The sequence below is a fragment of the Sprattus sprattus genome (genome assembly GCF_963457725.1).
Source record: "Sprattus sprattus genome assembly, chromosome: 6".
NCBI lineage: Eukaryota > Metazoa > Chordata > Actinopteri > Clupeiformes > Clupeidae > Sprattus > Sprattus sprattus.
The window spans coordinates 15,073,362-15,085,754 of NC_137925.1; the positions used below are offsets into that span (position 1 = coordinate 15,073,362).

The window sequence follows — 12,393 nt, forward strand, 5'->3', positions numbered from 1 at the left end:
AAAGCAGTTTACCTAGCCTCCCACTAACCCCCCCATACCCCTCAGGCATTGAAGCATATTAGTTGTACCCATCGTAGCGTCTTTGACTCCCCCTCCCCATGTCCTAAAGCAGGTGTAGAATCAATGTTGGTGTCTTCATCTTTCTCCTCCCCCAGGTCTTAAAGCAGTTTACCCTTATCTAACCCCTCCCCTCCCCCCCCCCCCTCTCTTTTCTCTTTGCCCCCTCAGGTGTTGAAGCATATTAGTTGTACCCATCGTAGCGTCTTTGACTCCCCTCCCCATGTCCTAAAGCAGGTGTAGAATCAAAGCAGTTTACCCTTATCTAACCCCTCCCCTCCCCCCTCCCTTTTCTCTGTGCCCCCTCAGGTGTTGAAGCGGCGACAGCAGGACACGGCGCAGCTGGCGGGTCTGTCTGCGCAGAGCGAGCGGCGGGTGCAGGAGCTGGAGAGGCAGGTGCAGAGCATGCGACAGCAGCAGGAGCAACTACAGCGACGCCTCAAGGAGGAGAGTCAACAGAAGAGACGCCTGGAGAGCGAGATGCAGAGAGGGAAACATAGAGTCAAGGTACACACACACACACACACACACACACACATACATACACAGATACACACACACACACACACACACACACACATACACAGATACACACACACACACACACACACAGATACATACACAGATACACACACACACACACACACACACACAGATACAGACACATGTGCAAACGCGCACACACACAGCTGTAGCAATGCCTGAGGCAGGAGAGCCATAAGAAGAGAAAGTGATATACAGAGAGGGAAGCATGGGGGAAAAAACATGGAAATACACGCACACATTCACACACACATTCACACTCACAGAAAGTCTAAGAAACACATACACACATATACATGGAAATACACACGCACATATAAACTCACAAAAAGTCTAAGAAACACAAATGTATTTGTGCTGCAAATGACATGTATAAATTAATACGGTATTTCAATTTTACATTTGTTGATGAATCATATCTGCACAATAAAATGAATAAAGCAATACTCTAGCGCCGGTAACTAAGAACAGACCCATCCCAGCTTGAGAGACACAGATTGTGATTGTTTAAAGCAAAATCAGACCACAAAATGGTGCATTTTCTGTATATTGATGTTCAGTTATTTGGTGACATTAATTTGCATCATTATTGTAGATGTTTACATTATTTTGTTACATTGGAAGTTGAAGTATACAGGAGTGAACAACACACAATGCTACCTGTATCAGATACACAGTTTCCAAGGGAGATGTAATACTCCTAGCCTAGCAGCTGTGTCAGAGACCTCAGTCCAGTTGTCCATTATCAGAGAACCCGGTCCAGTTGTCCACTACCAGAGAGCCCAGTCCAGTTATCCAGTACCAGAGAGCCCAGTCCAGTTGTCCAGTACCAGAGAGCCCAGTCCAGTTGTCCAGTACCAGAGAGCCCAGTCCAGTTGTCCACTACCATAGTGCGGGTCCAGTTATCCAGTAGCAGAGACCCCGGTTCAGTTGTCAACTATACCAAGTTTACCTTTATTCATCTAACATCTATTCAGTCTTTCATCCAACTGCATAATTTTAGAAATATAACCATAGTTTTGGTATTATTATTATTATTATAAAAAGTCTTTCTTTAATATACTTAATATTGTTTTATTTATTTACAATAACATTATGATTTATGTGTCATTGTTGTTTTTACTATATTTGTATCTAATGTTTTATAAGACAAAAGTGTCTGCTAAATACCTTAAAAATATATGTGACTAGGGTAAGGTATACATTGTTTTTACTATGTTTGCTCCCTGGGAATGGAACCCATGATCTTTATCCTGTTTTACCAGAACACTGAGTGGTTTTCTATATTGAGCACAGGGTTCACAAGATTCAAGTGTAGGACCATAGTGTCTGAAATTGTACCAGAGAGCGTAGTTAAAAGAGTTGCTGTATTAAAGTAGCCATTAGAGTAGCCTCAGTTCTCTGCCTCAGTGTCAGACTGTAAAAAGAGTAGTCTCAGTTCTCTGCTGGTACTGAAACCCAGACTGAACGACGCCAGAGGACACGGTAGGAACAAAATACAGCTGTAAAACCTTCTCAGTAATTGTACTCAAATCATAATTTTGAAATAGGTCTGTAATCACTTATTACAGTGGCTTCAAGGGCACTCTGTTTTTAAAGAGGTTTAATGCCTGTATTTTTTGAAGCTGGGGAATTTTTTTTTTAATGACAAGTGAGAGGTGTTGTTCAAAGACAATCAGTTGCCAAGCAATTGAGGGCACTGTTGAAGAAGCCAGTAGGAAGCTCAAGAGTCTATAGTGAGTTTAGTGTTCAACAAATACTGACACACTCACACTCACACACACTTATATACACACACACATACAAACACACACACACACACACACACACACACACATGCATACAGGCACAGACATACACCACAAATGGTGTGTGTATGAAGGGGCTGCAAAATTAACAAACATATGGAGATGGAAATGTGCACACACACACACATCCACATGACACAACCACTCTGAAATACTGCATTGAAGAGACATCAGATGCAGATGTGGTGAGGCTGAAAGTATTTCACTCATCTCTCACATTTTTGTGTGTGTGCGTGTGTGTGTGTGTGTGTGTGTAGGAGCTGGAGATCAGGAACGAACAGCAGCAGAAGATCCTTCGCATCAAGACAGAGGAGATTGCCGCCTTCCAGAGGCAGAGACGCAGCGGTAGCAACGGTTCCCTCATCTCACTGGAGGAGCAGCAGGTCTGAACCAATCATACTCAGCTTTACTGCTCCTCTAGCCAGTCACGTGTGGTTTTACTGTGGTTTGACACAGAGGCAGAGCTTGCCGTTTCTGCCTATGATCAGAACCAGTGGAAGAGTGGGTGTTCTGTTTATGCACAAAATGCACACAATGTTCAGTCCCTGGGCTACTAAGGAAACTTCTCTTATGGCTCATTAAACGAAATGTCTCTGAGCTGTAGTCTATCAAAACAGCCCATTGCCAAGCTTAGTGTGTGTGTGTGCACACTTCCTTTTCTGAAGACATTTTGAAACATGTCATGTGTCCTGTGCGCAAGCCTTGAGTAGCATCGACACCAAAGTGAAAACAGAGAAAATCTGCGTTGCACGCGCAGCCCTCAGGCATGCTGTGTGTTTCCGTCTTTGCGTAGCTAGCTAACACACCGCTGTCATTTTGCATGCTAGCAGTGACTTTGGTTGAAAAACAGCAGAAACTGTGGTTCACACATTTGTTGAACACATCAAGAGATCAAAGTTTAAACCACCAACACTGCTGTGGGGCCGCATTGGCACTGATTGAAGCTCCGCTAGTGGTTAGACACAATCAATTCCATTCAAATCCATGTTATTTATTGTAAAAACGCTGTCACAAAACATTGCCAGAATTGTTTCAAGGCGCTTCACAAAGCCCCGGGCCTGAACCCCCTTAGAGAAGCACAATGGTGACAGAGACAAGGAAAAACTCCCTGTTAATCAGGAAGAAACCTTAAGCAGAACCGTGGCAAATAAGGGGGGGCCTATCTGCTTGAGGCTGGCCGGGTAGAGATAGAAAAAAGAAGGTAGGGACACAGTGTACAATGTACACAGAATACATGTGGTAAATGTACACTATACAGCCAAACATAATATGGTACATACAAACACGATACATACATAATTGCTAGTGGAGTGTGAGAGAGCATTTAAGTATTGTACGGCATCTTAGTGGGTCTACTGTGTGCTGGTTAGGTTAGTATTACAAGAGTAGGTAGAGTAATGGAACAGAAAACTATGTCGATGGTGCCAATTATTTACATGGCAAGGAGTGTGGGGTAGAATAAGTGTATGACAGTGTGGTGGGGGTGGGTACATGTAGGCCGAGGGTTTCTACAAGTAGATCGGGTGGAGAGACTACAGCAGCATCCCACAGCGAGGATAGTCTAGACTAGGAGGGGGAAAAAAGAAACAAAGCGAGTGGGTAGAGTTCCGATGCCAATATGCGTCAAATGTACTTAGTGGATATGGTGATGAGGAACAATGTTTCCACAGCCATTAGCATTTGCAAGCAAAGGTCATGCTATAAAAGAGAGGAAATTTGGTTAGTAGACATCAATTTGATAAACAGACACATTTATGTAAGCAATTAACAGTAGGTAATATTGCTACTTCATCAGTATCCGTAATAGCATTAGCAATGTAATATAGAAGGAGAAAGAAAGAGAGAGTCTACATGGCAAGGTGTTTGGCAATAATATTTATGTTTATTATACGGCTCTTCAGAACGTTCCAAAAAGCCCCGTTGATTTGAATGGGCCATCCCCAACGTTCGCAGGTACTTATTTTCATATAATGACCTGCATATAATGACCGCTGTGCTGTCAATGGCAACGGGTTTTGTGCTTCTGATATAGGTCTTTCGTATCATTCCGAAAGTATTGAGTCCGGTAACTTATCAATGGAGTTTCAGCGGACGGTTGAGCAGCTGTGTTCTAAAGAATGTTCAACGTCTTTGAAGTTCAACGTCTTTGGCGAACTATTTCTCTGCTTTTTAACACTACGTATAGTAACAAATACATTGTAAAAAGACACACTGTGTTAAGTTATTTTTTTGTTTTGGCAAGTTGCCGTATAATAAGCGGGATAATGTATAGAACGCAGGTCCTTATCGGAAAATAAGTCCCTTCAGGGCGAAGCAAGACACCTCCGCTTAGCGTCGGTGTCCGGTTCACCCTGTCGGGACTTATTTTCCGATAAGGACCTGCGTTCTATACATTATCCCTTACTTAATTTTGAGGAGTTATGTGTAGTTATGGTTGGCTGACATGATGCACAAAGATTTGATTAGGATTGAAGAGTGGCAGGCTCCACAACAGTGCCCAACTGGCGACAGCCGCAACACACGTCACATACTGTACCGGGGATCCGTAAGGGCACTCCTTCATGGTACAACACGCGCTGTAGCCCAGTTTTATTGATATTGGGAATGTTATATGTGTTTAGTTGTGATGAAATATGTTTACTTATGTTGGCTGGCTTGGGGCATGGGGAATTTTAATGATCATGCATAGTAAGGGTGGCAGGATAAAATAGCAGTGCATAACTGGCTGGTGACAGCCGCAACACGCACCATATGCTGTACCCGGGAACCGTTAAGGCACTCCTTCATGGTACAACATGTGTTGTCTGTAGCCCACTCCTGCTAAACACAACAACATGGCCAGCAAGAAAAAGTGAAGACTGTTGCGACAGGTGACAGGTTTATGATGCATTATTCATGACTATGGGATGCACTAAAAAGGAATGTCTTTAGTCTTGATTTGAATTAGGGATGCACCGATCTGCTTTTTTCACCTCCTATACCGATACCGATATCTGAGGTTTAGTATTGGCCGATACCGATCCGATACCGATACAACAAACAGCAAAAAACTGTGCGAAATGATGGTAACAAACTGTAAGTTTCATTGGGGGGAAAAGACTGGGATCATGAGACTTGACTTAAACATTTATTTCCTATTTAAAAAAAAAACAAATAAACAAATATAAATGTACTGAATTACTTATTTATTTAATAATTTTGCACCAGTAAAACAATCTTAATCATATAAATATAGTGTAACTGGTTCAGTCAGTGCAATGTAAAACAAAATAAATAATAAAATAATAAATAGCTCCAGATAGCAGATCCTTTCGCTCGCTCCATTTTGTAAACACTGTAAGCTCCGCACGGCGTGTTGCTTGTGTATGACGTCACTCACAGCCCATAGCATAGAATTACACTGAATAGATCAGCCCAGTGGTCCCCAACCACCGGGCCGCGGCCCGGTACCGGTCCGTGAGGCATTTGTTACCGGGCCGCACAGAAAGAATAAATAATTTATATCAATTCCGCTGTATTAATTATTAGCGTCTGAAAGGTGTTTTATTTTGAAAAACGACCGGATTTTCCCGGACGTCACATTCGCCTGTGCCTTTTGTCACGTCAAGACACTTCTCGTTCAAGTGATACGTCACTCAAATAAGCCCACAAACTTAAACTAGCGAAAATTAGTAAAAAAAAAAACAAACATCTTTGGAGAGCTTCTTTTCAAAGGTGAAAAGGCCAACTAAGGAGCCAGAAGAGGAGCCTACGACCTCAAAAAAAGAAAGCTTCTTTCAACAGACAATACCTGGAGTCATACTTAAAATACGGATTTATCGCAACAGGTGATTCTCACGCACCAATTCCGCTCTGTTTAATATGTGGCGACAAGCTAGCACCAATGAAGCCTTTAAAACTGCTTCGGCACATGGAGACCAAGCACTGATTCAGAGTTTTGGTGAGTTGTATTTTTCATGCACTTAACGTTCGTAATACAATGGTGTTGGCAGCAAATTAACTCCACCTAACGTTAATGTTAGCTTTTGTGTATGAGCAGACCGGGCTTCATTCTATCAAATTCGCGGTTGCCTCACGGGTGCAATTGAATGATTCACATCAATATGAATGGATGACGTGTAAAATGACACCTTGAAGCCGGTCCGTGAAAAAAATCCGTACATTAAACCGGTCCGTGGTGCAAAAAAGGTTGGGGACCCCTGGATCAGCCAATAGATAGATAGATAGATAAACTTTTATTAATCCCTTGAGGGAATTTGAATTATCAAAGCAGCAAGGTAATAGGATTCAAGTATATACATAAACATAAATATATATATATATATATATATATATATATATATATATATATATATATATATATATATATATATATATATGGATTGGCCCATTGTCACCAATACCCGATCTGGAAATGTCTTCAATATCGGTACCGATACCGATACAAATATCGGATCGGTGCATCCCTAATTTGAATATGGACAGAGTGCCTGCATCTAGGATGGAAGCTGGAAGATTATTTCATAGGAGGAGGGCTTGATAGCTGCAGGCTCTGCCTCCTATTATGCTTTTTGATATCATTGGAATTACAAGGAGACCTGCACTGTGGGAACGAAGTGATCTTGGTCGGCAATAGGGCACAATTAATTCCTTGAGGTAATTCGGAGCTAAACCACAATTACTATCAAGATTACTGTTACTGACTTACTGATTTTTCATAATGTATTGGAATCAGTGTAATCACTTTCTGCTACATTCACAGACAGGATATTTGAAAATGAAACATGTCTGACCCCATCACTCTTAGCCATCGTAATTATCCCGCCCCCCCCCCCCCCCCCCCCACATACACACACACACACTTTGTCTAATGGCAGCTGTCTCCGGCCCTGTTTTGGTGCAGGTCTGGTCCCGGTGTCTGCCACACTTCTCCCCTAACCCAGCTTCCTGTCATCAGTCTTATCGTCCCCCTCAGTATAAATGAGCAAGGCATTAGAGGAGGGTCAGTGCTGATATTAGCTAACTATGGCCCCCATCCGGCCCTGATGCGGTCCTGACATGGACCTGATCTAGTTAAGACGGGTTATGAGTCCATTATTCATCTCTCAGTCTGTAGGCGTGAAGAGCACTTTCACTTTCGGTCCTTCTGCTCCATGTGTCCATGGCGAAGCTGTCTGGTCAGTGTTTTCGTGTTTGTTGTGGGCACTGGGGGTTTTACGTGCAGGAAACAAGCTGACGGAAAACAGGGATGAAATGTGCGTTTTAGCTTGCAGGCAAATAGCTCTGCACATCGGCATGTTGAAGACAGACACACTCACAAAGAAATACATCCACACGTTTTCACACCCCCTCACACACACTCTATCTCACACACATACGCACCCTCACACAGACATACTGTTACAGAACAGTGGTGCCTTTGGATAGCAGCATGTTGAAACAGGCCCGCAACTGCCTCACCATCCCACTCACACCACGGCTCATCTGTTTGCACCCTGTGTGTGTGTGTGTGTATGTGTGAGTAAGTGAGAGTCTGTGTGTGTGCATATGTATATCTGTGAGTATGAAGAAGTATGCCTGTTTGTGCAAGGCTGTATATGTGAGAGTCTGTCTTTGGGTGTGTATTTGAGCGTGTGTGTGTGTGTGTGTGTGTGTGTGTGCCATCAATGTCTCAGCCTGTTGCCGAGGAGCAGATGTCCTTTTTGGATGAGGAGCTGGAACATGTGTGTGTGTGTGTGTGTATGTGTCTGCGTTAAGGTGCGTGTGGGTGTGTGTATGTCTGTGTGCATATGTTCAAATGTATCTGTCATTTTCATCTAGTGTGAGCATAGGTTGGAGACACATAACCATAGATAAGAGATTAATAAGATTAATAAGGTTATGATATAGAGCATGTCCTCATCTGTGTGTCTGTGTGTGTGTGTCTGTGTGTGTCTGTGTGTGTCTGTGTGTGCCTGTGTGTGCCTGTGTGTGTCTGTCTGGTGTGAGTAGAAGATCGAGGAGCAGAAGCGTTGGTTGGATGAGGAAATGGAAAGTGTGTTGGAGCAGAGGCGGGGCCTAGAAGAGCTGGAGGAGGAGCTTTGCAAGAGGGAGGAGATTCTGGCCAAGAAGGAAGCACTACTGGCGGAGAAGAGTGGCCTAGAGACCAAACGCCTACGCTCCAGCCAGGTCAGATAAACACACACACACACACACACACACACACACACACACACACACACACACACCCACCCACACCTTGACACTCTTACATGCTTCAATATACACCTACACATTCACATGACAGACACACTATACATGACACAGACACACCATATACACACAGATGTAATCATTAAAACACACAAACGGTGATTCTGGAGTTCTAGAAAACATACACACACACACACACACACACACAAACACACTGTTTCCAGTATCTCTCATTAGACACCACAGCACTGTGAGCAGGTTTTCTTTGAACTTTTCGTGCTTTTCGTGTTCTGTGGCACCTGTCCCTGCCAAGTTCCGCTAATTAAAGGGTCGATTACTCAAGGGTCGATTGAGTTTCAACTCCTGACAAAAATCTGACCTTTCAAATCTCAGTTCCGCACCCCTGACTTCTCCGGCTACCAACATAACCTCCCCTCCTAGTCTAACCCTCTAAGAGAGTCACAGTCCTCCTCCTCCAAGGGTGGAGAATACGATATCCATAATCCTCTTCTGAACAAACATGAATTTTATGACAGCATAGTAACGATTTATGGTAATGAGTATTCTACTAAGGGCCAAAGTAGAGAGCTTACATTAACTAAGACCGAATTGTAAAGAATTAACATAAATATGAATATTGATTTTTACATTAGGCTGTTTTTGTAACTTGTAATAGTAAATTGTCCACGACCATGCATTGACCTAATTTCTCATAAACCGCTGCTTAACGTTGACTACACTTCCCGCAGTCCTCCTGATTGTCTGCTGCATCTGCCCATTGCAGGCACTGAGTAAGGACCTGGTGATGCTGTCGGGTCGGATCGACGGTCTGGAACGAGAGCTGAGCGAGCGCAACAGCCAGCTGCGCAGTAGCTCCGCCCAGGACTCGCAGCACATCCGCCAGGAGATCTCCAACCTGCGGCAGGAGAAGGACCAGCTGCTCAAGCAGAGGGTGGAGCTCGACGACAAGCTCCGCCAGGGCAACCTGCTCTCGGCTGAGGTCAGTGGCGTGAGAATAATCATGACTAACTTCTACTGCTACTACACAGCGATGGACTGATTCGCCCTCGCATCACCCTACTACAGCCAAGTCCTTTGTGAAATAAGAGCACAGACTCTTCAAGAGAAGCACTCTGTATACTGTAGTTTGACATAAACAAAGCAACATGACTTCCTAATAAGCCCCCCCCCCCCCCCTCAGGAGGAGCGCAACCTGTTCCAGCTGGACGAGGCGATTGAGGCTATGGACGCGGCCATCGAGTACAAGAACGAGGCGATCACGCAGCGCCAGCGGCAGCTCCGCGCCACGGGCAGCATGCTCTCTCAGTGGGAGATGAACCTCATGGCCAAACTCACCTACCTCTCCGCCTCCGAGACCAGAGCACTGCTCTGCAAGTACTTCGACAAGGTGTGTGTGTGTGTGTGTGTGTGTGTGTGTGTGTGTGTGTGTGTGTGTGTGTGTGTGTGTGTGTGTGTGTGTGTGTGTGTGTGTGTGTGTGTGTGTGTGTGTGTGTGTGTGTGTGTGTGTGTGTGTGTGTGTGTGTGTGTGTGTGTGTGTGTGTGTGTGTGTGTGTGTGTGTGTGTGTGTGTGTTTGTCAGGAGATTGTGCTAGATAATAAGGTGTTCTGGGGCGTGCTGGCCCCCAGTGAGGTGTTTGAGAAGTACAAGTACCTGCTGAAAGTCTCAGACGCCTGCAACTGGAGTGGAGAACAGAAAGATGGCGCCCCCAAGTCCACCAGGTCAGATAGCAAACTGGTGTCTCTCTCTCTCTCTCTCTGTCTCTCTATTCGATTCCCGATCGCTTTTGGACATGCAGATACATTAAAAGCACTGTATTTGGTATAGATTTGTGCGTGGGTGTGTGTGTGTGTGTGTGTGTGTGTGTGTGTGTGTGTGTCTGATTGTGTGTCTCTGTGTGTGTGTCTGATTGTGTGTATGATTGTGTGTGTGTGTGCTCTGTCAGTGGTAGATTAAGCTTAGGGCCAAGCTCACCTACCTCTCTGCATAAAAGACCAGAGCACTGCTCTGTTAGTACTTCAAAAAAGCGTGTGCCCGTATGTGAATGTGGGCTGCGTGTAATCATATGATGAGGAACCTTGCCTGCAAGTGGCAGATAAGTGACCTGGAGTGTTGAATTAATGATGAAATTGATTTAATTTAACTGTATGTATTTAAGTGACCTGGAGAGTTGAATTAATGATCAAATTGATTTTAATTTAACTGTATGGATTGCTGATGGGTAAATTGTGCTGTTATTTAAAAATACCGTGGGACACAAGAGTCAAGTTGAGTCAACTGTATTTGTATTACATTTAAAAACAATGGGACCAAATGATCAATAGCACCAAATGTACATTACAAAGTGTTATATGAGTAAATGGAGTAAAAAAAACAGTAAAACGCAATTAAGGAGAATTAATTAGAATTAAATAGAATGGAAATGGAATTAGAAATGGAAAATACATTAATAAATACAACCATACAAAAACACAAGTTAAACAGATAAAAGCACTAATACAGTAAAACACAATAAAAGACCAACAAGTTACAAATATAGCTGCAAGCAGCGATGGCGGTTTCCTCCTCCAAACATTGCGAACCAGGGGAAAATTTTATTTTGTGACAATTTGTCACTGTATAGAAAAATCCATGCTGCAGACTTGCCAATGGGATATTACATTTCAAATCCAACATTTACAATGCTTTTGCCCTGAAGTTTAGACTGAGTGGAGGTTGTGTGTGTGCGCTTACCCTGTGTGTCTGTGAGAATGTATGTGTGTGACACCAAGCTGTGTGTCTGTGAGAATGTGTGTGCGTAAAACAAAGCCTGCGCGTGTGTTAAGGGGAGACTGAGTGTGTGAGATTTAGGAGCCGCGCGGATGAGGAGACAGAGAGACATTCTATAGAGAACCCCCTAGCAAGTAGTCAAGCATGCATGTTTCAAATATTCACCAAAAATCTACTTTTCATCTTACAGTCAACTTCAGATTTGTGTACTAAACACTCTCAAGTGTCTTCATATGAACTTGTGATTGAATCAGAGTTTCACTTTTTGACCTGCAGATGTGTAAAGCATTATTTTAGCATTAACAATGTTTCCAATTTGCTTTATATCAATCATTTTTCAAGATGTGAAGTTGCCTTTGCACATGGCAACATGTTGTAGTGTCTTCCAAGTGACATACCAGTTTGGTGTTGATACCTCAAAGATTAGCTGAGATATGACTTCACTTCCTGTTTGGCTGCTTTTCTGCTGAATTTGAGTGGCTGTACCGGACAAACCATATGGTAACTTTTTGTGAAATTCGGCACAATTATTAAGGACAGTCCCTTCTTTATTCATACAAAGTTTCATGTCTCTCATTATACCACTCTAGCGCCACCAACGGGTCAAAGTTGGACTTGTGTTAACACACGCAACTTTTGAACCGCATGACCGATTTTCAAAAATGAGGTACCATTGGATTCCCTGGATCAAGACGAATTACACACACCATGTGGCGTAAATTTCACTCAAATATTTGCTGACATATGACCTCACTTCCTGTTTGGCCGCTTTTCTGCTGAATTTGAGTGGCTGTACCGGACAAATGGTTGTGAGGATCAAAATTCTAAATAGTAACGTTTGTGAGGCTAGGTCTGAAGCTCATCTCTGGTGATTTTGAAGAAGATTTGCCAAAAATTGTAGGAGGAGTAGGCTTTTAAAGGTTTTTGATAAAACCGGAAATAGCAGAAAATCTATATAACCGGAAATTGACGCCATAGGGTGTGTTTAATTCGTCTTGATCGAGGG

The 12,393-nt window shown here is 43.4% G+C and overlaps 1 protein-coding gene across 1 annotated transcript in view; it reads left to right on the forward strand.

Annotated features, from left to right (window-relative positions):
• kif7 (kinesin family member 7) overlaps window positions 1–12,393 on the forward strand; it is a gene marked incomplete at its 5' end in the record, with an annotated part of 29,521 nt that overhangs the window by 12,471 nt on the left and 4,657 nt on the right. Inside the window, 5 exons of the mRNA XM_080840516.1 lie at window positions 367–564; window positions 2,666–2,791; window positions 8,400–8,576; window positions 9,385–9,600; window positions 9,802–10,008. Of these exons, the coding sequence (XP_080696642.1) occupies window positions 367–564; window positions 2,666–2,791; window positions 8,400–8,576; window positions 9,385–9,600; window positions 9,802–10,008 (924 nt within the window). The remainder of the gene's footprint in view (window positions 1–366; window positions 565–2,665; window positions 2,792–8,399; window positions 8,577–9,384; window positions 9,601–9,801; window positions 10,009–12,393) is intronic.